Genomic DNA, 26,903 nt, shown 5'->3' with positions numbered 1-26,903 from the left:
AAGTGATAATGATACAGAAATAACATCACAAGGGATGGAGAAGGGGACTGAGAATTAAAACCTCTGTGTCCCCTGCCTGTCAGATCACAAAACAAAGCAAAAATTTTGTTTGTGGGAATAATCTACCTGACAAAGAATTGTTCAATCTCCTGTATATTTTGAAGATTTTGTAATATATAATGCTGTATGAGTTACATGAGGTACATTTCCTCTATGCTGTATGTAGCATTATGTATCCAGCATTAGCACATACATAAGTCAGTTGAAATCAGAAATTTCAGTAAAAAGCTATGACCATTATTTAAGCAAAACACATTTTAAAAGTCTTGCTTTGAGATTACAGCAGGTTGGCTCTGCCAGTCTTTCAGAGTCAGATTAGGCTGATAAGAGTGGAAGACTGGAGGATTGAAATTCTTGAAAAGTGTAACTTTTTCTTAAAAGTTATACAGGAGGAGCCAAGAATCACTGAAAATGCTGGAAAGAAAGGAGACTAGTTAATGCTTAGGGCATATAATTGTTTTATTGTTGTTTTGGGGTTGCAGTTCAGAGTGATTGGAGGAATTTTTTATAGACTTTTGGGTTTTTTTTCTTCCCAGCAAGAGGATTTCTTACCAGACAAAAAGATAGCCTTCTTGGTGGGAAAGCATCATTGCTTTCAGGAGTCAGATATAGTCCTTCAAGTTAATCTTTGATGGGAGCCACTTAACTTGTAAGAAAATAAACAGGCTAGAAAAATAATATACTTCTGACTGATCTTGTATTTACTGATAGTAAAAGTGTTTTATTATAACCTGTCTACAACATGAATCTCTGGATAGTCTCATTCCTATTCTGCTGCTGTCCCTCCTCTCTCCCTATTTTACTGCCAGGTTCTAAAGTGCATTCTTCTCCCCAGGTAATATTGGAGAGCCAGGAAACAGTCATAGATCTGCTTTCATAGCAGTTAGTCTTTGAGAGTTTATAGACTTGCTCCCTGTATGCTCCCTGCGTGGGCATGGAAAAGATTCTTGGTTTAAAAAAAAAAAAGTCAAGATCAAGTAAATCTGGAAAAGGAAAAGGTTATTTTTCTATGTTTTGACAATGCAGTGGAAGTACATTTTTTTTTCCTGAAAATCCATGCCAATCTTTCCTTGTTTTTTTAAATCTTTTCTTTCTTTTGGGATCCCTAACATCATCTAGGTTTATTTTGAGCCATTATCCTATTCTAATGAGGACCAGATGGTGGTATAGAAAATCCTCTATAGTTCTGTACCGAAGTGGACACTGTTATAGTCCTTTTTTTCCCCTTCTCTTTCACAGTATTTTTTTTCCCCCTGATTTGTTTTAACAGCTTCTTTTGAAGTTTTGGCAGTGATACAAATTAATAAAGGAAATAGAAATTAAAGGCTTTTCTTCCTCAGTTAGTTAAAATTGTGGAGTAAGTGGGCAGATAGTATAAAACATTGCTAGGGAAACTTATCCTCTAGTGCAGTAAGTCATAGTCTGCCTTTTCATAGATATAAATAACACAGCATTTTCTTCTGTAAGTGAAATTTTCTTTTGACAGAAGACGGAAATGCCAAATATATTTATCTCTTGCAGAAAAAATATCTTAGTTCACTCAAATTATAAATCATAAGATTTCTACTTCTGAAAATGGCTTTTAAGTGTTCTGTAATTTCATCTATTCTTCAGCTCTTGCCTATGGAAAAACATGTATGCATTTTACACTGTATGCACAAGTTCTGTCACATGCATTCACAAATCAGCTTGAAGTGAAACTGTTGAATATTTTCCATACCTACAAATAGCTCTAAAGCTCTCAGTTTCATAAGAAAATGCTTTGGGATATTATTTCGTCATGTATGTTAATGTGTAAATATTAATATCATTAGAATGTAATTTAGAGTTACAAAAGGTGTGTGACAAAAGTATCACTGTTTGGAAAAAAACTATCAAAAACTCACCGAAAGCATAGAAAAATACAACTTAATATCATATGTTTTCTTTCCTCTGCACTGTCAGCTCTTGGTTAGAGGCAGACCAAAGCATGATTGCATTACTTTCCTGCCAGGACTGTATTGCCTTAAGAGGTTTGCTTTGAATGGCAATAAATGCAAGTAACAAGGCAGTTTTCTCTTCACATTCAACACTTTGTCCTTAAATCTGAAATAAAAGTATAGAAGTACCCTGTAGCATGCTTATGAATTGACCATTTTTTTTTACTAAATTATATTGGGGTTTTTTTCTGAATTAAAGAAATAATAACAGTAAAAAAATAAAGTTAGATCTACTATAAGAGATGGAAGAGGACTACAACAATTTATATCCAGACAATTTATATCTGTTTCTCAAAACAGGATCTTGTAACTCCAGTTATACAGCTGTTTATTATTGGTGTTTGCCTGTCACATCAATGTCTTTTTGAAAATGTACAAAGGAATCATAACATTTATATATGCCCAGTAAGAAATAAGTTTAAACCTTCCAGCAGGAGTTCTAAAGTTTTTTTGTATTGGAAGCTGTCTGATAATCTAAGTAACCCTCCAGTGGTTTTTGAAGTTCTTACTTTTTAAGAAACTTCTAACTGAAATTTCTATGATAATATGTGACAGGATGTATAGTAAAAGAGACAGCTGAAGCATTTTAAACACAAATTTGAGTGAAAAATGAGATTAGACATTTAGCAGAGATAAAGTACAAGCAGTATTTGTACCTGAATATTTAAGGAGGTAATGTTTTTCTACAAATGTACACCTTCCTTAAGTTATTGTTTTTGTGATATTTGAACTGAATCATGGATTCTACACATAACCATTTGCTGGACTTCCTTTGCTACAAATATTGAGAATTTTGTGAGGAAGAGATGAGAAAAAACCTGATTTATTTACCAGATAGCTCATGGGGCTCCTGTAACCACCTCTCCACAGTTAGTTTTAAATTCCTTAAAATTAAAAACGTATTAAGAATGTACAGATGCTATTACAAGATAGGTCAGTAGGGCTTTTATTGGAAACTAGGCATTGATAAAGACAAATGCAAAATGTTAATGGAAATTGGATGAGGAAAAACCAAAATTTTTGAAAAACAGAAGCATTAATGTTTTTTTGATACCTATTAGGCACCGTATTAGCACCCCATCTTAAGCAGGTAAAAGGAATTCATAGAATCATAGAATATGCTGAGTGAAAGGGAGCCATCAGGATCATCATGTCCAACCCCTGGCCCTGCGCCTCATAAGCCTATGGTTTGTTCTTGGTAGGGACCTCTATCTTGCACATGTCATGGTCCTTTATCCTGGGACACTTTTTGAGTAATGAGCTAACAGTAGGAATGGAAAAGAGTATGAGAAAGTATGAGTAAAGGCAGGGGGGAGATGACATCTCTTTTATTTGAAGATGATTATATTTACAAATACAATTTTGGGGTTCTGTTGTTTTGGTTTTTTCCCTTAATAAATTCAATTAACTCATTACTCAGTCAAAATACTATCAATTATTTATCAGCTGATCTTAAAATGAAGCAATACTTGAAAGGCATATGTGTGCTACATTTTGACTCTTGGCAGGAAAAATGGCTAATGTTAAAATGCCATTGAGTTTCTGAACAAGAAAACTTTTTCCATGCTTTTTCACTTCCATTGATAAAAAAGGAATGTACTGACACAGGTTTCTGCAGTCCTTCCTAGGCCTAATAAAACTTTGTGTGATGACATTTTTTCCATCTACAGATTTGTCACCTTATCTTTGTTAGTAAAAGATCAACCTCTATGATGATACCTGAAAAATTTAATTTTTCTTAATGTCTCAGACACTGAGTCATTTTCTTCAGGGTCTTGTAAATCCCTAACCTTTTCCTCCCCAAAGTTTTCAGTGAGATTTAGTCAAAAGGATTTTTTTTTTGTTCTATTAAAATGAAAACAACTGTTCCCTTTCTTTCTTGTGAAGTAAAATGTAAGCAAGTTTTGCCTTTCCAGATTACTACCATCTGTTTCCCTTTGGGGTGGGAAATAGCTAGATTTGTTTTCTATTGACAAGATACTAGTAGCGCTCATGACATCACTAATGCATTTGTCTTGAAGCATTACATAAATTGTTTTGCCCCCTAGGTGATCTGGGCTTAATTCGGGGAAATAAATGCTCTCTGGCAACAATTCTATATCCTTATTAGTTTCTGTGCATCAAATGGAACAGAACAAGATAAATTATATCTGTACTGAGGAAGATTAGAACTATCTGTCTTGCAGAAAAAAAGCCAGTTTGCTTCGTATTAGCTGACATTGTATACTCTGCCTGATCACTGTAAAGAAATAAATGAAGTGGTTAACAAAGAAGAGATTTTAATAGCTATTTCTGACATGCAATAATTACCAGCAAAACCAAAAAAAGACTGGTTGCTGCACTAGCAGTGAGACAAATATTAATTAAATTTATTCAGCTGAATCAATTCTACCGGTATTTTTTGGGGGGAATATCTGTGATTAGTACATATCATTGTGAATGCAGCTTGCAACTTTTGTCTTGCTTGGAGGTGCACCTCCAGCTTATCCTTACATGTTTACTCTCAGTTTGTTGAAGGAATTTGACTTCAAGGGAAAAATGCCTTTGGAAGCTGCTTCCTGTGACACAACAAATTTTCCGTAATTCCTTTCTTCGTAGTGGAGCAAACCTATCATTTTAGTCTTCTGTTAAGTCCACTGAAGTAGAATTTGGTTTTTTACCTGTTTTCTATGAAATAATGTTTCCTGAATGTTAAGTCTGGGAGAAAAAAAAAAATATTCTTATTCAGTTATTAGTCAGATATTGAAATTACTTGATCCTGGTGGGTCCCTTCCAACTCAGAATATTCTCCGATTCTGTGTGATATTTTTCAGTGCACTTTATGTTCTGTCTTGGGGGTAATATTGTGAGACCCTTTTCTTTTTATGATAGTTCTTTGCTTGTAAATAATTTTTAATCTATCTTTATGTGGGGAGGCTTTAAAAACTGAGGGTTTTTTTTAAAGAGTGCAGTTTCTTGCAGTGCTAATAATTTTAATTGCTCTGTGTACTTGATGTGAAAAATATTTGCAAACAAGCTTTGAAGCAGCAGGATAAAACATTTAGCTCTGATTTATTTTAACTGTTTGATCTGGAGGCCCATTTCCTGACATGTCTGTGCGTATGCTGGTCATAGAACCAAGCAGACACTGTGTAATTATTTTAAGTTTTCATCTCTATATTGCACTCTGGTGGCTTACACAGGAGGTGTAAAGATAGGTATCACTATTCTATTTTCCATTTATTTTTGCCAAACAACCATTTGCAGCAGCTTCTGGTTTTACCCATTAGGAAGAATGACACCAAGGATACGTCACATTAGCCTTTAATCTTTCATCTGCTGTTGAAATGCCACATGTAGCTGTACTATCTGCACACTAACTTTCATACATGTTTTGGAAGGGATTTGCACATTTTTGTATGTGTGACTGTCACTTTCTTTTAAACTTAAGCCTTATTTTTCATTGCAGCTCTAATGCTCAGAAGTTAGAAATTAGCACTTTTTAAAAGAACACTTTCAGAGTGTCTGACCATTGAAAAACTGTAAGTGAAAATAACCTATTATAGGCAGAGTAACCATGGCCTATAACAGATGTATTAACCTGTGACAAAACTGGAGAGTTCTTTTAACATGAGTGTGAGGATACTCCAAGAATTTCTTCAAGTTTCACTTTTTTTAGATTTAGATACTGAGTTTCAAAACTTAAGCAGCGATGGTGTTTATCTGGTTATTTCTTATAAGGTAGTTAATTCCTTTCCTGTTTGAATATCTGTTTACCAGGCTGTTGGTATAACTATGTCTTAATGATGGTGACATGAAATACGTTCTCCATAGGTTTACTGCCATGACTGCCCTCAAGCTAAGTGTTTGTCCTGCCCAGTATTTTAGACAGGTTGGGTAAAAGAGCCTATGTCCCAGGAGAGCCCTTAAACATATTGGGTTGCAAACTGACTCTTCATTGAGAGGCGATTGCTGTGTCTTCCTCCCCACAGTGACATAGATTCACACAAAATACACCAATGAGATTGTATTTAATACACATGGAGAGTGAAGAAAAGAGCACTTTGCACTGGCTCTGCTTTTCATTTCTATTGAGTATTTGTACACCGCCTTCCATCCCATTTGGGGGTACAAAACCAAAGTAGCATCCATTCCATCTACAGCATCTGAACATGGAAGAGAGAAAACAAGCTAAGAGTCTAAATATTAGAAATTTCTTGTCCAGTGAAGATGTGGCTTTTAATCCAGAGAGGTTCTTTTTTTTGCAAATTGTCGAAGTTGATTAAATTATTTCAGATGAGAATTTTCTCCTGCTGGATTTTAATCAATGAAATGATGGTATAAATGCTCTTTTATGCGGTTTGACATCATTGTGGCAGTCCAAAGAATAATCAGTAGAAATGATAAGGATGGTTACCACTGACTAGTTTATTAGCATTATCAGTTTCACAGTACCTGACCTTTTCCCTCTCCACCTCACTTCCCTTCGTCTGTCATGATTCATTTTGTAACATTGATTTCCTTTTACTATGGCAGTTTGTATGTGGCAGACTTCAAAATCCCAATCAGCCCTTACTGTTGCTTACACAGTGTTGAGAAACTACTAGCCATATTTAAAGAAAAGTGGAAAAGTTATTTGTAATTGGGTCCTCTTGAGAGTGTCATAAAATTTAAAATGTCACTTGTTACTTGTACCCATTTTATTTTGAAATACTATACTTCATTTTTAAATTATGCTGTCAATATTTTTTGCCAATATAGAAGTTACTACTGTCACTTTTTTTATTATGATATTAACTGTGTCTATAAAATCATCGTCTGATTGTTATAGGATACAAGTAATTGAAAAGCATGCTTGGATGTGTACCCATGCATCCACATCATGTTGAGTTCTCTTGTGCACAGCAACCTGATTAGGAAAATTACAGCATCTCTCTTCCTCCTGTGCTAAAACTGCACTTGAGACCATATATCTGTAGTTTTCAGTGCAAGTATAGTCACGTAAATCATTCCTGCTGAAGTTTTTACGGCTATGTAGATGGGCCGTTTGTGTACTTAAAATGAAGTAGAATTTATTCCCTAAGACATGGTACTTGGATGGTGAATGGTTGTTCACCTGATACATGTGATGTGCACCTGTGGCTTGTTTCCTCAATAATCATCTTCTCCCATCAGTAAGACTTTTCTAAATAAGCTACAGCCCACCTCTGCTAAGTCTGAATTATATACTTATTACCTATGAAAATCTATAAAATGTTTTGCAGTAAAAATTAATACCTACTGTTCTTAATTCTTGCTTCTATTCTGTCATAATGGGAAAAGAAGTAATTTTAAAAATTATTGTAAAGTAAGTCCTAAGAGAGTAGGATTTGGCTTCTTTCGTAAAATCTGCATGTTAATAGATCAAAAGTCTTTCACTATCCCAGTGTGACTGACATTTTCAATAGAACACATGCAGAGGAAAATAAGACACAATTACTAGGAAATTAACAGCTGAAAATGGGATATTGATTTGAACTGCAGTCAAACATGGTTTGGTTTCTTTCATCTAATTTTGAGTCATCTTTTGTGGTAGACTCTGAAGTCTTTTCCTATATAGATATGTTTTCAAATCCTGACTTGCTTAAGGTCAACTTAAGGCAATTGCTCAAGGAACTCGTTTTGCCTTAAGATCTACCAATAGTTGTTTGCTAGTGCCAGCCTATCAGGATATCATGGTCATTCAAAACTACCCAAGCTCAAGATACTCATTTAAGATTGGCATGTTAAATGGAAAAGCTATTGCCCATAAATTGTTTGAATTTTTAAAAGACTAGTTCAGAGGAATTGCCTGAGTGCCCATGTAAGTGTTTAATTTTGACACTTAGAGCATCCAAAATTCATTTAAATATATATACTCTTTTAGGGTCAAACATTGCTTTTAAGCCTATTTAGCTGATCAGGTGTCAGATCTGGACATGCTAAAGCAGTTTTTGATGGCACAGGGTAGGCAGGTGCCCTGCCTTTTTTCTGCTTTGTCAGAGTATGCCAGAGAGGTGTTCCCTGCTGTGCTGCACAGTGGCTACAGAGCTCCCTGAAAAGAGCTCAGATGTACTCTGAACTTTTTCTAATGTTACTCTAGTAAGTTTAAGTTTTGCAATGAAACAGTATGTAGTAGAACAACTTTGGCCATAATTTTTGCTCAGTTTTTCCTTTTCTTTAAGGAGAGTTTGAAATCCAGTGGAGTCAGTGTGGAATTGCCTTGGAACACTTGAAACACTTAGACTAAATCTCATTGTTACTCAGATTCCTATTGTAATCCTAACAGCTACAGCACTATATTCTTTTGTTTTGCCATATGAAACTATGACAAGTAACAAAACTGATCTTGGAAATGGAAAGCATGAATGAAGATTTTCTTGGAATAAAGGAGTATGGAACAAAGGGAACTTCTGGCATTTAAGAGAAGTAATCCTAGATTTGGAATAAAATCGCATAGGATCAAAGGGATTTTGGAGCACACATTCATGTATTGCTACTAAGATTTCTTTGTATAAATTATGACTAAATAAAAATTGGTTTACAGACTTCTGCATAAGTACTGTAGCTTACTTAGAATCCCCAAACACATCTCAGGGCTTTCTTGATGCTACATTGTAAGCTTATGGACAAAATAGGTCTTGTAAACTATTCAATGTAACATCATGAAACTTCAGTAATAGCAAGAATTAAATTATTCTTTTAGCCAAATGTCACTAGACCTGCTTTTCACTGTCTTCTGTGCATTAGTATTCCTCTGAAACCATTGTTTCTAGGCTGTCACATTTCCCCATGTACACAGGGAATGTTCATCTCTAAGATTCATAATTCTAAAACTTCCCTCCAATGGATCTTCTTTTCTTTTTTTTTTAAGAAATTAATCTAAAACCAGTATTGTGTTTCATCTATGTAAAATTTTACAACTGCACGGAAGAAGTTTGCTCAAAGGAAAGGAATTACAGGCATTCTTCTATGCATTTCATTCCACCACTTGCTTTTGGATGGAGAAAGTTGAGGATTGTTTCTCTCAAGTGAAAGAAAAAACATCTAGCTAAAAAAGAATATGAAAAATATTTGATTGTTATCTGGCTGCTGTCTATAATATAGAAAACAAGTTGTTTTCAATTATACTAGGTTATTTATATTAACGACTTGTAGATATACGTGGAAGTACCCTTGGGCTTCTGGAATTTTATGTGACAGTCTCCTGCAGCATGGTGTTTCTTTGACTTTATTGTTTGTGACTTATCTTTTTCTTTCAGCACCTGGGTTTTAAAGAGCTGTCAAAATATAACATGTGTGAGGGGGTTTTTGTTGGGGGTTTTTGTTGGGGCTTTTTTTGTGTGTGTGTGTGTATTTGTTTTTAAAGAAACCATGCTAGGATCCTTTAGTTTACTTTTGTAGGTTTGAACTTACAGCCTCCTTTTTATGCCATGCTTACTTCTTTCTAACCCCTGTGTATATTAAACTGTCTGTTTTTCTTCTTCTCCATTGTTTCCTTTTAGCAAGACCTGTATTTCATCAGCATATCCTTGTCCCACTTCCTTACCATGTGCTTCTTCAAATTGAAGCTCATTTAGGGTAATACTGTGCATCTTGGAAGCATAGGCCCTTATCTGTGCTGACAGGCAAACAAAGGATCCCTTAATACTTTTCACATATGTGGAAACTACACCTATAATCACACTGAAAATGAAAATAAAGTCATTAAATGGATATTACATGTCATTATTTTATCCTATCATGTCAGCCCTCAGCAATTTACCAGGCTTAGGATATTTGGGACAAAAGTGGGTCTAATTAATGGGCAGTGTACTTGTTTATTTTAAAATTTCCAACTGTCTTGTAGGTGACAAAATAAAATCTAATTATTTTGATATTTTATTAAGTGGTTTGTCAGCCATTATATTATTACTTCAGCTAGAAAAAAAACCCAACAAAACAAAGCAATCTGAAAATTATGGCTATCAGAAAGGTAAAGCTTGTTGATATTTTTTGTGAGAACAACAATTGCAATGTAAGTCTTGAGGAAAAAGAAACAGATGAAATAGTACTGTGAGACTATAGTGAATGTTGTTTTTCCTACTGTGTACAATTATATGTAATTAGATCTGTCCTTTTTTCATTATGCTGTCTCAAAATTATTTCTACCTATCTAGGTACTGAATAAACTTGTAAATCAGATAGCAAGATCAACATAGTCTGAAGAAAATAATTAGTAACAATTTAACAGAAATTGTTCTGTTCAGGCTAAATCAATGGTAATGGAGATGAATAAATGGGTGGAAACCTTAAGTAATTACAAATCCTTTAAATTATTCTTGAATTAGAAAGCAGGAGAAAAGGACATATTTAATTACTTTTAAGGATTCATTAGAAGAGAACTTTCTGAATTCACTCTTTATTCTTTCTTCCCTAGAATACACTTTCTCAGGTAGCTGGTATTCTGTTTCCTCTACCTTGCTGAACTTTTCATCCAATTTGGTTAGCTAGCCTTGATGTACAAACCCAGGTAGTCAGTTTTTTCCCCAAGAGAGGAGTTATAAACATTACTGTGATTGAAGCAGACTTCTTGTTGTGTTAACTAACTTCTTCACTCTGGTTTCAGACTGCTTGTTTTTGGCACAATTCTTTTTTTTTTCATCACTCTAAGAAGGAAATTCTTTTTTGTCTTCTGTACAGTTGAGAGGAACTTTTAAGAAATACTGAATTTACTTAATGAAAATGTACCAGTAGGTTTAGATGGGGTATGTAATTAAAAAAAATTAAATCTAATAGTCTGCTTTTTTTTCTTCTGTATCATAGAAAGTTCTCTTGGACATGTAAATATGTTGACTAGATTGTACTTTTTGCATTATTGTTTTTAATTTTAGTTACAGAAATATTTCCTTATGGACTTTTGATATATATTCCAATATTTATAAAAGGTCTGCTATCTTCACAGTGTTTTTCTATTTTTGTAGCTGTGGTGTTGCAGAAGAGTTATTAGCTTTATGGTGCATCATGAGGAAGAGAAATCTTCAAAGGGCAAAGAGGTGTCAAGATTGACTCTAAAATTACTACAATTAAATTAGAATTAGGCAGAGTGATTTGGGAAAGCAGGTACTCTATGGATCACCATGGAAATGTGAAGGTCAGAGAATCTTAATCCAGAGAGTCCTGCTGAGACTTGGGGAACTCTCAAAACCTAATACTACTATTTTAGTTGTCTGGACCTTGAGAAGCATCATTAGAAAGATTCTGCATAAAAGCATTTGCTAATTGACCTAAATGCGCTTTTTTGGTATGGAATATTACTGAAGAAAACCATTCGTAATCAAAAACTATGAAAGACTGCCTTCTTAGTTAGTGTTTTGGAGTTACAGACCACTGAGGGATTGACTCAATCTTTAAAATAAATGGATGAATTAATTTTGTTTAACCTCTCTCCCTTCTTTAGCTGGAAAGGCAACTAGTACTGCAGAACCTGATGAGAGAGAGACAAACAGCCATGCTGATTGCTTGGACACAGGAATTTCTCAAGTATTTTGGGACATTTTTTTGACTTTCTGCTATACTTTAACAACTGGGTATGAAGTTTATTCCCTAACAGAAAATATAAATATATTACATTATGTATTTTGCTGGATCTTTCTTTTGCGTTACAACATATGGTTATTTTTATCCAGTAATTGCTCTGAGATTGATCAAATGACAAAGGGACTCTGAATTCTGTCTGCTTCTGGATGTGTTTTGGTTATGTCTGTACTGCAGATTTATTTAAAAGCAGAGGCATGAGCTGACAATAAAATTATATATCTGAAGTACCAAAAGTCCAGTGTAAAATAAAAGTTATTTGTGGAAGAGAAGAGAATATTTAAAACCCATGCTATTTTTCTGTCTGTACTGGGATTTAATGAACTATTAGTGAGTAGCATATCCCCATCTAGATTTTTTTAATGCAGTGAACAAGTGGACATATTCTGAAGTCTACTCACTTAAATTTGAGTCAACTGACCCAAGGGAAAAAGAAGCCTGGCTAATAAAGCTATTTTGCACAGGGAAGAACTTGCCCTACAATATTTTTGTTGGATAACATGTTTTTCTTGTGCTGTAACATGTTTAGAGGGAATGCAGGAAATACTTGTGGTTTTGTGTACAAAGTGAAGACTAAATGCACCTTATGCATTATGGATTCTTTGTAGACTCAGATGTATTTGGGAATGAATGCAGAATATACATTGTTACATGTTGCAAATGGTTGGGTATATGTAACTGCACGTGCATGCTACAAGAGTTAGATCATCCCATATTTGTTAGATATATTCCAAAATCACTATATGCATTTTTTTTAAGTACCCTTGGGTTGGGAAAGAAGGCAACCAGAACACAAATGTTTCTGAGGAAACTAAGACTTGTTCTTTGATTAGAGATTTGATAGAGAAGGATACACAAATCCCAGACAGTCAAGGTCAGCCTAAAGTAACAGTGCTGATGTGCTGAATTTCCTAAATAATATTTTTCTTTTCTTGCACAGAGCAATAAAAAGGAAGAACCCAGCAGTTTTACTGCCTATACTTCTCTTAAGCTTTGTATTTTCCTATCAATATGATATGGGCTATGGGACACTGTTGCAAAGAATCAAAGGTATGTAAGTCTGTCCTGTTCTCACGTAGAACCAAGTTTCAGATAACCTGTTATGTTTTTAAAATGCTGGGAGAAAACTTGTAATAGGTATTTTGGGGCATTTTTTTGACAGAAATATTATGTCTCTTTCTTTCCTTCTGTTAAAATCAGGTGTCTTGCTAGTCAAGAGTACTCACTGTACTTTTACAGCATTTCTTTTCAGTTAAGACTGTCATTCTCTCCTCTTGTTTCAAAAAATTTGAATGCTAAGGTTATAAATACAGCTGATGTAAGCATTACATATTTGGGAGAAATGACAGATCTAGCGATTTCCTTCCGTATTCCACTGTTTTTTGAGGAAAGGGTTATGGATTATAAGACAAATAAAACTATACAAATATGAATCATGTCCTTACACCTTCATGACCAATAACAGTCATCAGCTGATGATCTTACTGCAGTGTCCTGCTAAGACTGAAGAAAGGTGAGTCCCAGAAAGTGGGGTCTTGGCTCATAGTTGTTCCTTGTGTATCTGATTAAATGATGGCCATTGAGGTTTATGGAGGTGTATTTGTGTTAACCCTGATTCCTAGTCAAGGAGACCAGGTCAGTGAGTGTTGACTGTAAGGGAAGACGGCTTCGGGCCATGGCTTGTGACCTTCACAAGCTGTCTTGTCTTGGCTGGTTGTCTTGTCTGGTACTGACACAACCATGCTGAAAATTAAAAACTCTCTCAGCTCTTGGTCTTTAGCCTCCAGATCTAACACCTAGGTTTCCTAACTCTGTATGCTTCATTGGAAATAATGGTAGATTAATTACACAAAATGTGCTGTAGTTTCTGCTATGTGCAGGTGCAAATACATTTAGGTGATGCAGGAATGTATACCTGTGAATGCTTCCTCAACTGCATTAAATAAACTTCTTTGGTTTTTAATATGAGGAGTCTGCTAAGCATAGGGAAGAAACACTGGGTAGTTCTTGGAAATCAAAGTGTTGAAAAGGAGATTAGTACATACAGAGCAGCATTAGCACCTGGAATTTAGGATTTGTATGTAATGTGTTTACTGTGTACCCTGTGGTCCTATATAGGTTGAAGAGGGGCAATGTGGTATCCTATTGCTTTCCAAACAGGAAAAGTCATCCTCATCCCTTCAGATCCATTAAGAGAATTTCAGCAGTATACAAGGCTTGTGAAAATGTTTTGCAGTAAAGAACCTGTGGAGCCAAATAGAAAATAAAATTGAATATGCCAAACTAACTGTTTTTTCCGGGATTTTTTTTTTCCAAAAGAAATGTGGTAGATCCATTATAAACCTGTGAAAGCATTTGGTGTGGTATTACACAAAGATTAAGTAGTGTGAAGGACATGGAAATTAGTAGACGGGTAAGCATGAGTGTAAATAAATTAGGTCAAATTTTGTGTTTGAAAAGGAAGGTTAGGCTTTAGCAGGGTTATTAACAATATTCCTCAAGATTTGATCTGGATCTTCTTTTGTTTTATATTTGAAATTATGAGTAGGTTATACTAATCAAATCTTTGGGTGACAAACTTGATTATGTTCATTAACAGAGAAGAAATAAACTGTAGTGCAAGAAGAACTGATGATCTGGAGAAATGAGACAACAAAATAGGATTCTATTTGATAAAGTAAGCAAGAAACTAGGGACTAATAGGGATTTCTACCTCCAGAGCTCACCAGGTGGAAATGGTAGAAAAAGGGAAAACTTGAATGCAGATGAACACAGAATACACAGAATTGGTATAATCCAATAGTGGGATGAAATTGAGAGTTGAGTGAAGTCTAGAAACATCAAATGAGGTTTCCTAGTACCATGGCATGGTTGAGGTTGGAAGGGACCTCTGGAGGTTGTCTGATCCAAACCCCCTGCTCAGGCGGGATCATCTATAGCCAGTTGCCTGGGAAAATGTCCAAAAGGCTTTTGAATATTTCCAGGGATGCATATTTCACAATCTTAGTACAAGTAGAGTACAGACGGGAAGGTGCAGGAAAATAATACCTACTGTGGAAATTTACATGTAATTTAGCTCACTTCTGTAAAGGGAATCTGGAATTGTACTGAAGAGCTAAAACTATTAGGGAATGACAAGCTGCCTTGCAAGAGAAAAAAATGTGATTAATTTGTTTAGCTTTGTAAAAAGACATAAGAGATTTGGGTCTACAGATCCTACTTACAGGATAGGATAAAGGAAAGTAGGAGAAGGAAATAAAACTAATTACCAATATCAGCACTAGATTAAAAGGAAGTGGAATAGCCTGAATGAATCTGGTCTGGACATCAGGTTCAGGAGTTCATTTTTATTTTAAGGTTAAAATTACGTAGTTGAAGAGAAGGTTTTATGACACAAGTGACCTGCAGTCTCAATGCTTATTCTCAGTACTTGACTGATCCCTGTGTTCACTCCCACACCTTCACAACCATTTCCCTGCTTATCTGTCTATTTGTTGGTGCATACCATGCTTCATCTCTCTGGTGTAATATTGAATGTATACACCATTCCCTTTACTTTCTTTCTTTAACTGGTCTCTTTCCTCCAAGGTATATCTATCATCAGCCTCATAGCCAGCTCCCTCTCCTAAGCTTACCTGCAATAATTTCTGTGCTGCATGGTGAACCTTGTATGTGAACTACGTTGATCACATAGGTCCGCATCTGCTGCCCTTCATCATTTGGAATAGTTTTGTAACCCTGAGAGGTTTCATTCTCTTTCATTAGGTATTTTGTCTCTGATCTTGCTTACAGTTAATTTTTTCTTCTGTCTCTAGTCTACTTGTCCAAAAAATTATCTCATGATTTTAGTATTCTTCCACACTGAAATACTGGAAGGGTGTTTTTTCCTGCTTTATATAGCTTGGGCTAACTAAAACCCAGTGTGAACATATAGGGGAAAATACCTGTTTTGAATTCTGCTTGTGCCATTGTAAAGCCCCAAGTTACCAGAGCCATGTATCAGAACCTAATCTTTTGGGGATGTCAGGGTTAGAGAACAGCCCTCAAACTATGTTTTCTGAACCTCTGAGGACACAAAGAATCAGTCATGGACCTGCTATCTGTGTTCTTGGCCTTGCTGTTTTGCTTTTCCTCCCAGTCCAGGCACACACTGCTGGTGTTTTTCATACAAATTATTAGAGGAGGGGAGGGATTTTATAGCCAGCCTTTAATTGCACAGGGCTTCTCCAATAAGCAGTGGAACTCTGGCTTCCTTTTCTAAGATTTAGATAGCTGAGTCCTTGTGTCCTGAGCAGTGTGAGGAGGATGGTGACGGGGCAATGGGCTCTAGTATATGTGAGGGACAGGCACAGAGATTTGCCTATCTACATCTCTGTCATCCAAGAGCTTTTGCTATCTCCTAATCAGATGCTATATGCAACTGACTGATGTCATGGGAGTGGTAACCAGTGTTGGATGTTACTGATGGTCCCAGGCACTGTAGTACTATAAAAATTGCAGATTTTGGCACTTGGACCTGTTTTATAGAATGACCATAATCTTGACTGCATTGCAATATTCAGTCAACATATCACACATAAATACAGTTCAAATGACTGCTGTAACAATCTTGAAGCTGGGACTTAAGGCATAGATAACAAGATTGTTGGCATTGTGCCAAATGGCATCAGCCAAAACAAATGCATTCTTTGCCTAATCTTTATCACTTCGTATATCACAATCAGACCACCACAACCTATGTATGATGTTCAGTCTGTATCTTTGTTTTTTGGATTCTCTATCCTAGATGTTCAGCCTTACTCAGAGAATTCTGCACTCTACAACTTTCCCCTGCTTGCTTCATGTTTAGGTTACTGTCTCAGCAAATCTTTTTGCAAGCAGTGTGCTTTGACTAATGTTTCCTCAAGTCCTGTGCCACCCACATTCTGACACCTTTTAGGCCTCCCACTGAGGCAAGAAGAAAAATTGTGCCAAATTTTGGTACATCTATGATTCTGTGTACAGGTTTACTTTTTAAAGCTTATGTACACCTTTATGTGTATGTCTGATCCACTTTCTTCTCAGATTCCTAATTACCCCATCAGTCCAAAATTCCTTAGAGGCAACTTTGCTGTTATATTGACATCAGCTTGCTTGTAAAATACATAGCTATGACTTGCTATTTTGCTATTGTGGTCCAAACAAGAATGGTTTCTTAATCTGTTTAAGGGGTTTTTTTCCTTCCTTTGCTTTCTAATTGTAAGGCTGAGGAAATTGACTTTTTTTTTTTTTTTTTTTTTTTTTTTTTTTTTTTTTTTAAGGTGAAGAAGAGAACATGCTTGACACACAGAGCACTTTGCTAGAATTGCCAAAAGGACCTTTCACTTATAAAGATTTGGAGAAAATTAGAATATCTCAGAGTAAATTCTTCATAGAAAAATAGGAAGATGTTATTAAAGCTATATATCTGAAACATGATTATAATACTGCATTTCAACATAAATAAATAATTTAACAATTTGATAAGATTATGAGCTCTTGTAAAATCAAAATTTAATTAATTTTTAAAAATCAGTACTTTCTAAAGCAATTGTTTTCATATTATATGTATCTCTTAGAAATATTCATTTTTGCTGTAGTATATTTTCCTTGTTTATAACGAAATATTGAATTTGCATTGTCTATTCAGAGTCTGAAAATAACTTTCACCTGTAGCAAAAATAACTTTCACCAGTGTCATCTGGTGCTGACCAAACTCAGTGTAATCAATAAACATATGGTAATTGGTAGTTATAAGTTTGTATAAATATATAAATTATATAAATAAATAAATATAATTTTCAAATATATTTCAGGATACACAGCTCAATTTGAAATCAGGAGCAGGCAGTCAATTTCTTTGAAAAATAAGGCACTTTTTTTATTTGCTGTTCTTTAGGCAGTGAGTTCACCATCTCTGTTTCAAATTCTGGAATAAACAGCTTTTATCAGAAGTAGGTTCAGAAGTAAACACATCACTTGCTAACTATGTGCTTTACTTTTAGGGAAAACTGTGTTAAAGTATGAGCAGAGATAGTTTCTGAAAAAGAGAAAACAAATTATGTAGCTATTTCCTGAATCTTTTTCATGCTTGTTCAACATTCTGAAACTCAGGATAATTTGTTTTTTGGTAATTGAAATCAGAGTTTCACTACTAAGATGAATATTAACTTAGGCTAACAGCAAGCAAAATTATTAATGTATGTTTTTATAATGAGTAGATCCAAGTGGACTTAGGAGTACTGAAAAACTGCGGGATTTTTTGCATGCCTTTACTCTAGCCTGATATATACTCAGAATATAATTTCAGTATACTTTAATGTTCTGATGTCACACTTGGAAAAAAATGCATCTTTCTGTATTGGAAATCTTATTTAGAAGCAGATTATGCTGTGTTTTGGATAGATATTCTTCTAGCATTAATGTAATTGTGGAATGAAAAACAAATGCTCAAAAAGCATCCAAAAATTAATTAAGCCTAAGCCTGTACTGACAATTTGTTGACTCAAAAATTAAATTTCAGCTGGAGATAATGTCCCAAATATGATTTTGAAGACTACTTAACTAAAATTAGAATAAGACAGGTAAATAGATAATGAAACAAAAGCTTCTCAATAGAGAAGAAATTAATAGCACAGTTCCCACAGTGACTTCTGAAAGTGCATTCACTTCTGCATTCAGTCATTTCTGTAATTGGTTCTGTTGTCTGCATGTTAACAATGTATACAGTCTGTAACTGATTTCAAAAGTGATGTTTTAATATTCAGTGTAATAAAATGGGTTATAATAGCTTGTTTGATTATAATGTCTTGGTGTACACTTCAGCTGTTTAAGACTGTAGGCAGTGAAATTTTCTTGGATGGCGTGCCTCAGCTCAGCCTGTGGTGCTACACATGTTCTGTGAACACACAAAATGCAGCTCAAGACTACCTCATATTTTTGCCTTTCCTGTAACATAATCCCTCACCACTTGCTGATGTATTATGTACTACTCCTAGAACAAAAGTACGCTACTTTCTTGTTTCACTTTGAATAACAGTGTCTGTTATGTTTCCTCCAAGTTCTGAAGTCCACCTTGCTTTAATTTTGAAGAAGTTGATAACAGTCTTCTATGTTTTGATATCTGTCATCTATTGATACTCTTTCTTCCAAAAAAGAAAAACAATTGAACCAGCTTTTTGGGGTATTTCTATGTCTCCATCTGTGCATTTTTGCCCACCTTTTAATCCTGTGAAAGACATTTTTACAAGATAAAAGTTTTAACAGCCCATACAACAGTTTTGCTTATAAATCTTGGGAAATTAGGAAATGCCCTAATCATATCCACTGTGAATTAGGAATCTGTGGTCTTGTGACAGATTCCTGGCTATGGTGTTGGATCAAAAGCCAGTGTTAAAGAGGGAAAAATAATGGTTCAGATAGCAGTTTTAGAAGATAATAGGGTAGCTATGTATTACTCCATCCAAACTAAATTTGATTTCTTTCTCCCAAAGTTTGAACTTAGATCAATAGTGTTAATCTATTGCAAGACTCCACACTAAAATGTGACCGAAATGGGGTAAGTTTAAAACAGTATTACACAGTATCAGTGAAATTTGCCAAATTTATTAAGGAAAAGGCTCTAAGCAAGACAGTCTAACCCAAAATGGATTTAAATGGGTTACATAGAATGGGCCAAAAATCATCAAGGGATTGTTAATCACCTTTATTGCTCTTATTCTTTACCATTTGCTTTACTTTTTTTCTTGAAAAATTCATGCTTTTGTTTTGAAGATGCTCCTTCTTTGTTGCAGTTAGTTATTCTACTGCCAGTGTATTAATCAAAATGCTTACATGTGCTGTGCACAGTAATATCTGTCACACATAGTGACAGATGATACAGAATAATTGAATGGTATCACTTCCTTCAGAGAACAGTGAAAGAAAACAGGAGCATATCAGTGACAAGGTTTACTTTGGGAAAATAGATGTTTACAGCACTAGTTGTCCATAGTCATCATATTTGTTACAGAAATAAATAAAACACCTAAAACATCCTGCTCCTTTCTGTCATTTGTGCTCAGCTGGCCTCAGCTGTTAGACTTACTTTAATATATCACAACAACTGTCTTTGTTTCCATGAATCACTGGGGGAAAAGAGAAGAGCAACTTCAGGGGCAGTTTGTTCTGGCCCCAAGGCACTACTCTTACGACCTTAATCCTGTTGAGTTTTTCTGGTTATAATGGCTGATAGCCATATATCCTGATTCAGTATCATTTGAAGCAGGATTATTCTGGAAAAGTGAGAAGTCAGTCAATGATTAGGATGTCGAAATTAAGCTAATTATGTTCTAATTATGGACATGTCTCATTTACAGAACCCAAGGAAGTGCATGCCATCTGCAAGCCACAAGTGCCTCCCCTTCACTCTTGTTTATCTGGTTGTGATAGGATACATGAATATTGAGGAGAAACAAGCAAAGTCACTTGGGGGAGTCCAGTTTAGGCCCCTTCCTTACAAAAAGGAATGTTGAAAATCACAGCCCCTTCCTGCATTCTTTGAAGTTATTTTATTACTCACTGAATGTCACTGCTTTTAGAAGAAGGGGAAAGCATTTATGTGCACATATACAAACAAGATTGTTTCTGCGTTATTATTTATTTGCTCATCAGCCTTGGACTTCATTATGCAAAAATGCGTGGATTTCTTAACTTTTTAATTATGAGCTTTCTTAAGATTGAACTATTTTCTAAACAGCACAATTCTCTAATGAAGGTAGCTGGGTAATGCTGGTACTTGGTCACCAATCACATTAATGCAGTGGTATTTCCCATTTCTTGTAGAATCTTGTATAGTACTAAGCAAACTTAAGAAATATTTTAAATTCATGTTGTGACAGCTTTCAAAAACTAAGTTGTCCTTGCAGCAGCGAATTCCATGAATTTGAAATGAAGTCTCTGGAAAATGTCTACTGAAATCAGTAAGTTTTTGTCTTACTGCTGATTTTCTACGTCTGGCATTTGGGAGTCATGGGAATAAGACTTTAATTCAAAGTATTCAAAGCTACTGAGATATTGTTAAAGGATATCTTTTTTTATTTAGCCACCAGTTTTGAAAGCTCCTTTACCTTCTCTAAACTTTGCTATTGCTGAATAGATTAATAATTTAGTGCAAGGAGAAAAATAGTACCGTTTTCTTTACCTTTTTTAGAAACTAAAAGATACAAAATACATGCATTGAGCCAGTACACTAGATGTACTTGCCTTGAAACATCCTACTAATCATGAATGGAAATCAATTTCTTTGCTCTGCTGTTGTCTTTTCTTCTTTATAAAACAAACAGAAGTAATATCATTACTTCAGATTTGTTACATTTCTATTATTGATCTTCTGCATGTTTTGTTTTGAATAGTAGTTTTTCTACTCACTGCCACCTCAGGAGGTACTTTCCTTCTTGCCTTGTCCTGGTAGTGCTTTTTCCCATTACTACAGCTATTCAGTCACCAAAAACAAACCCCTTGTCTAAAAGACTACTTAGAGTCCATGCAGAAGTCCACCTGATGTGATGGTATTTTAGAAAAAGTCCACGAGACCAACAAAATCAAAGTGCTGCTCTCAAAGTGCAAGTTGTAATTACCCCTGCACAACTTCTATAACAGTATGGTAGGTAAGACTTCAGCTCAGGGAAGAACAGATCAAGGTTTTGTTGTTCAGGAATTTCAGATTAGCAGCCTCCACTTCTGCAGATTGCATCCTAGCAACATCATAGCAACCTGGTGCCTACTGTTGAAGAGGTACTTCGGTCTAAAACACTTAAGACAGGACCAAAAAGAAAACTTGTCCAAAACCAGGAGGTTTTGGCTGGGGTAGAGTTAATTTTCTTCACAGTGGCTGGTATGGGGCTGTGTTTTGGGTTCATGCTGAACTCAGGGTTGATAGTGTAGAGATGTTTTTATTATTGCTGAGCAGAAAGACCCAAGGCCTTTTCTGCTTTTGGTACTGCCACACTAGGGAGGGGACTGGGGGTGCGTGGGAGGAGATACAGCCAGGACAGGTGACCGAAAAGACCAAAGAGATATCATGCTGGTATATAAAGGGGGGGAGAGGGAGGAAGGAGGAGAAAGGAGGGTACATTTGGAGTGATTAAATTTGTCTTCCCAAGATGGCTGAACACCTGCCTGCCCACAGGAAGCACTGAACCAATTCCTGTTTTGCTTGGCTTTTGTGTGCAGCTTTTGCTTTCCCTATTAAACTGCCATGACTTTTCTCATTTTCTAAGTCTCTCTCCAATTATACTAATTGGGAAATGAGTGAGTGGCTGTATGGGGCTTAGTGGCTGGTTGGGGTTAAACCACAACAACTTTGCTCGCTATTTTAGCCCTCCATAATCTTGTTCTAGATCCAGCTCAGTGTAAAATACTTAAGTCCTCCTTGAAGAGGGGATTGGAGTCTATGACTTCTCTGCCAGCACAAACAAATCATTCACCTTTGTACACTAGTCAGTAGATGTACATCTTCTCTGTGTTCTCCTTCTAGATTGAGTTTTGAGGGGGTTTTTTATATGCCAACAATACTCAAGGGATTGAAAGTATAGCCCTCGTGCAAAAGGATCTACAGACAACAGTTTCAAAGTATTTTAAGAGAGATAAACTTTTCTGGTTCTCCACAGTATGACTTTTTATAAAAAGTGACAGCAGCCACTTCTTGTCCTATTTTGCTGGGAAAAAAACCAAACCCACAAACCAACAAACAAATCCAGAAGTAAAGTTTACTTTCACACAGTGCATAGTTCTGCCTGGAGTCCAAAGACCACCACCCTTGTCAGCCAGAGCCTGCTGGGCCCTGATGGTGAGACACGCAGATGTGGAGCTCCACATCCCTAGGATGCCCACGCTGGAGCCAGGATATCTCTGACACTCAGATGCCTATGGCTGGCACTGAACTCAGGCCTCCAGTACAACAAACCTGAGAGGAATCCAGGCTTTGAAACCCCCCTTCAAGTATCATAGCTGAAGCACTTCTGTGAAAGTGCATTTATTTTATTTTACTTGTTTCTGTCTTTTTATGTCAGTCAACATTTTTAGGACATAGAGGTAGTTATGGAGATTCTAGACCTGCAAGAGACAAAAAGAGTCGAGATTAAGTTTTTCACATTTTCAAAGCAATTAGAAAGGGCATCGGCACTGCTACCTGGCCACAAACAGGAGAAGCTGACATGCAGACCCTGCGGAGGAAAAAGAGCGTGTCTCCGGGTAGGGGGGAGCCCGAGGAGGGGAGCCGAAGGTGAGGTACACCTTCGCGGCGGTGTGAAGAGCCGCGGCAGCTAGCAAGGGCAGAAAGAGGGGAAGGCGCTACCCCGGGGCTCCTGGACGGCTGTTTCAGGCACAGGGACCGCCCGGCGAGAGACGACAGCCGCGGCACCGGGGAAGGGGAGGGGGCTCGGGGCCGGGGCCGGGGCCGGGGCGGTGACTCAGCGCCGCTCGCAGCGCATAAAAGGCGGGCGGCGGGCAGCGGCGGGGCTGGGCTGGACGCCGCGGTCGGGGGCGTTGTGGCGGCCGTCGGGTCTGCTGGGAACGCGCCCGCGGGACGGGGACGGCGCCATGGGGATGGCCAAGCTGCGACTGCTGTGCGCCGCCGTGGCACTGCTGTGTGCCGCAGCGCCGGGGCACCCCGGCGCCGTGCTGCCCGCGGGCGAGGGGGACGGCTACGGGGTGAAGCTGTGCGGCCGCGAGTTCATCCGCGCCGTCATCTTCACCTGCGGCGGGTCCCGCTGGAAGCGGCTCTCCCTGCTGGCGGTGGAGCCAGCGCCCGCGGCCGGTGAGTGTCCCAGGAGCGGGGCCGAAGGACAGGCGGCTGTCGGGGCGCTTCGCTCGCTGCCGAGCGACGGCCTGCGAGGAGGGATGGAGAGAATGGGAGGGAATGGGGAAGGGCGAGCGCCCCGCGGCGCCTCTCGCTCCTCCTTCCCTTGAGCCGCGGAGGGAAGGTCCCCGTCCCTCTCTCGCGGATCCTAGGTCCTAGCTGGCGTTTCCGAGACTTCTGGAAGGGTGCCCTCAGATTCAGAGGGAAAGGGACGGCAGGTGCTGGGGCGTCATTTGCCGGGATAACCCGCAAAGTTTTCGGTCAAGTTTGGAGATACCGCGCGGCTGCGCAGGGCTGGGGGCGGCAGAGCAGCTTCTGCTATGAATCCCACAAAATCACACTTCTCCCTTCTCTCGGCCGTGTGGGGAGGTCTGATGCGCCCTGGGGAGCTGTGGGGAATGCCTGTCGCTGTGGCTTCTTTCCCTTCCCAAGGCTCGATAATTCCTCGGGCGGCGGAACGAAGTGGGGTCCCTGCAGGCCGGGGTTTCCCTGCCGGACGGGATCTCTGACGCCGCGCTGCCTGTCAGAGCTCCCGGGATGTGCGGGACCGCCATGGACGTGGAATCGCGCGCGATGCTATCACTCTCTTACGCTGCTCTGCATCAAAGAGTTGGCACTTGGGAGGATGGACTCTCTGGTGCTTCAGGTTACAATTGACACAGCAAGAACTGCTTTATGGCGAAACAGTTAATGGGTAAAATATTCCTCATAGTTTTACTGTCGCGCGTCCCAAGCCCGATATATTAGGAAATTTTAAGTAGATGTCTTTTGGGCTGTGTTCTCAAACTGCGGTGATGTAACAGTAATTTTAAGTGATGACTCTAATTTATGTTGATATTTTGAATAGTGAAAAATAACATTTTTAACAAGGACAAAAATTGGGATTGTGGCTAAAACGTGCAATGGAAGAGAATATTTTTTTCTGATTAAACATACAATTAGTGAAATAACCTAAGACTTCAGGCAGCTAATGAAACCAGTATTCTGCATTTTCTGGGAATTTTTTGCCTTTCCCCTCCCGGCCCCCCCCCCCCCCCCCCCCCCCCCCGTGTTGAGTAAAAGATAAAAGTAACCTTTGTCATTATAACAAATTACTTATATACAGCTTCTGTGCAGATTATGTTCTTTCCAAGAAAATTTTGCTTTCCTTTTTATTAGCAGCAGCTTCTGAGAACCCAAGGAGCCCCACTGTGCTGCATGATGTCTAACTAAATGTCTTCTCCACCCCAAAAGGCTATTAAATAGCAGTCACTGTTTACATAATAAAGTAGCTACAGCTACTTTTATTTTTGCATATACTCAGGCAGCTGTTCTATCTGAAAATTAGGTTCTATATATTAATTAGTCATATTAAAATAAATATAAAATTCACTGGATGTTCTCATGTGCTTTCAGCTTTCTGAAACAAAAAAATTAACCATATTAGCAGCATTAAGATCACAAGACAAAGAGTTATTTTGGATTCTTTTTAAAATAAGAATTGAAGAAGCTGCTTTTCTTCACATTAGCTGAAGTAAGCAATGCCACTTGCCTTGCAGAAGTAAAATCAAGAGAAACAGTGTAAGGAGAAAGGAAGTAGAGCTAGATTTTTGAGAACACTTTAGTCAGTGAAATGAAGCATGTCATAAGTAAATTCTGCAAGCTTCTGATATGCCTTGAGAAATGAAAGAAATTAGTGGAAAGCATCAGTTAAAAATAGCTGTAGAAAAATGCAATCTAAGAATCAGTTTACATGTAATCTTTGCTTATGTAGTCCTTCCTACATTTGTTCTTCACATGATGCTAGTTTGTGTGATTGGGCACAGGAGAGGAGGGGTCTGATCTAATTCATCAGACAATGACATAGCTCTGTGGTGTTTCTGGATACATGTCTTTACAACAAAATTCTGTTTCCGTGGAAAAAATTGAGTCTTCTCTATCAATAACACTGCAGCTGTGATAGGATGCTTTTACTTCAGTTGCAGTTGTTTCTGTGTACTCTGCCTGTCTAGCAGGAGGTATAGACTTTAAAACATAGATCCGCTAAAAGTAAACTACAAGTCATGGTGTGGAGACTCTGAAGTACTGACAGTTCTCCTACATAACAGTGTTTCATGTATTGCTAACTGAATGGGTTTTGTTGCTATTTCTTAGAGCTGTGTGCGCCTTTTCATGGTCCTACAATCTGAACTTTAAAAAGTCTTCTCTATCAACAGATTCTGCACAAACAGCAAGTAACAAACTCCTGGGAAGCTTCAACCTGCAATCAGTTTTGGATCCTGAAGTGGAGCAGCTGCAGAGAAGCAGCCCATTTCTTGGATGGGAGACGTTTAAGGACTTGTATAGTTTAAATTACTATAATGAATATGCCCCTGTGGCAGGTGACTTAAAAAAACTAGTTCGTCAGGTAGAGGAGGCTGTTCAAAATGACAGGGGAGGAACAGGAAATGCAAATCCCATGGAATCCAGCAGCTACCTTTGGGCCAGGTATCCCAGAAGAAAAAGGGAGTCTCTGGGTTTGGCAGGAATGTGTTGTAAATGGGGCTGTACAAAAGCTGAAATTAGTACTATATGCAGAGTTTAAAATCCTCTCTACACTTATGCATGAAATCAGTGTTTGTTGCAGTACTACTTGATTGAATACTTAATGGAGGAAAAAATTTTTGCTGTATTTTATCTTGTCTATATGTGCCAGTCAGTATAGCTGGTTTTCTTTTAAAAAAAACCAAAAACAACAAAACAAACAAAACATAAGTGTAATTGCAATGAGTTTGTTTTGCTGTAGTAACTTCTAATCTATATTTTTTACTAAGTCTTTTCATTTTAATGTTGAGCCTTTACACTTATATTACAAATGTATTATATCTTTGTAACACTTTAAGAAGAACTTCAATATTTCATTAAAATGTAATTATATTAAGTGTTGCCAAATTATTCTTCCTCTGTAAAAAGAATCATAGAATGGCTTGTGTTGGTAGGGACCTTCAAGATCACCTAGTTCCATCTCCCCTGATGTAGGCAGGTACACCTTCTACTTGATGAGCCCCATCCAACCTGGCCTTAACACTGCTGGGGATGGGGCATCCACAGCTTCTCTGAGCAACCTGTGCCAGTATCTCACCACCCCCACACGGAACAATTTCTCCCACAAGATCTAACCTAAATTCTCAATTGTTCAGTTTGAACCCCTTACTTCCACTGTTACTAAGTTTCTAATGAAGAGACCCACTCCAGCTTCCTTGTAATATCCAACAATACTGAAAATGGAATTCATGGTACAAAGCTGTACAGAAAGACTATCTTGTCAACTGAAACCCCACTTAACACTGACTCAGCTTGCTGATTATTTTGAACACAAGTTTTCCATTTCCTTTTAATTGCAGAATTGGTTTTATGTAGTATTATCTTTATAGAAACTTTACCACAACAAAACACTTGCAACCTGATTTTTTTTT

The 26,903-nt window shown here is 37.4% G+C and overlaps 1 protein-coding gene across 1 annotated transcript; it reads left to right on the top strand.

The window, feature by feature from the left end:
* The first annotated feature begins 23,182 nt into the window (after positions 1-23,182).
* Positions 23,183-26,249, top strand: LOC138103647 (relaxin-3-like). Its single transcript, XM_069002103.1, has 2 exons — positions 23,183-23,427; positions 25,665-26,249. Exons 1-2 carry the CDS (start codon positions 23,211-23,213, stop codon positions 26,030-26,032), a joined length of 585 nt encoding a protein of 194 aa, XP_068858204.1. The 5' UTR covers positions 23,183-23,210; the 3' UTR covers positions 26,033-26,249.
* The last annotated feature ends 654 nt before the right edge of the window (positions 26,250-26,903 follow it).

The sequence above is a fragment of the Aphelocoma coerulescens genome, assembly GCF_041296385.1.
Source record: "Aphelocoma coerulescens isolate FSJ_1873_10779 chromosome Z unlocalized genomic scaffold, UR_Acoe_1.0 ChrZ, whole genome shotgun sequence".
NCBI classification, from domain to species: Eukaryota; Metazoa; Chordata; class Aves; order Passeriformes; family Corvidae; genus Aphelocoma; species Aphelocoma coerulescens.
This window is presented reverse-complemented; position numbering and strand designations above follow the sequence as displayed.

Coding starts and splice junctions, on each gene's coding strand:
- LOC138103647 (XM_069002103.1), top strand. CDS start 23,211: ATGGGGATGGCCAAGCTGCGACTGCTGTGCGCCGCCGTGGCACTGCTG. Junction 23,428..25,664: donor GGAGCCAGCGCCCGCGGCCG/GTGAGTGTCCCA, acceptor CTCTATCAACAG/ATTCTGCACAAACAGCAAGT.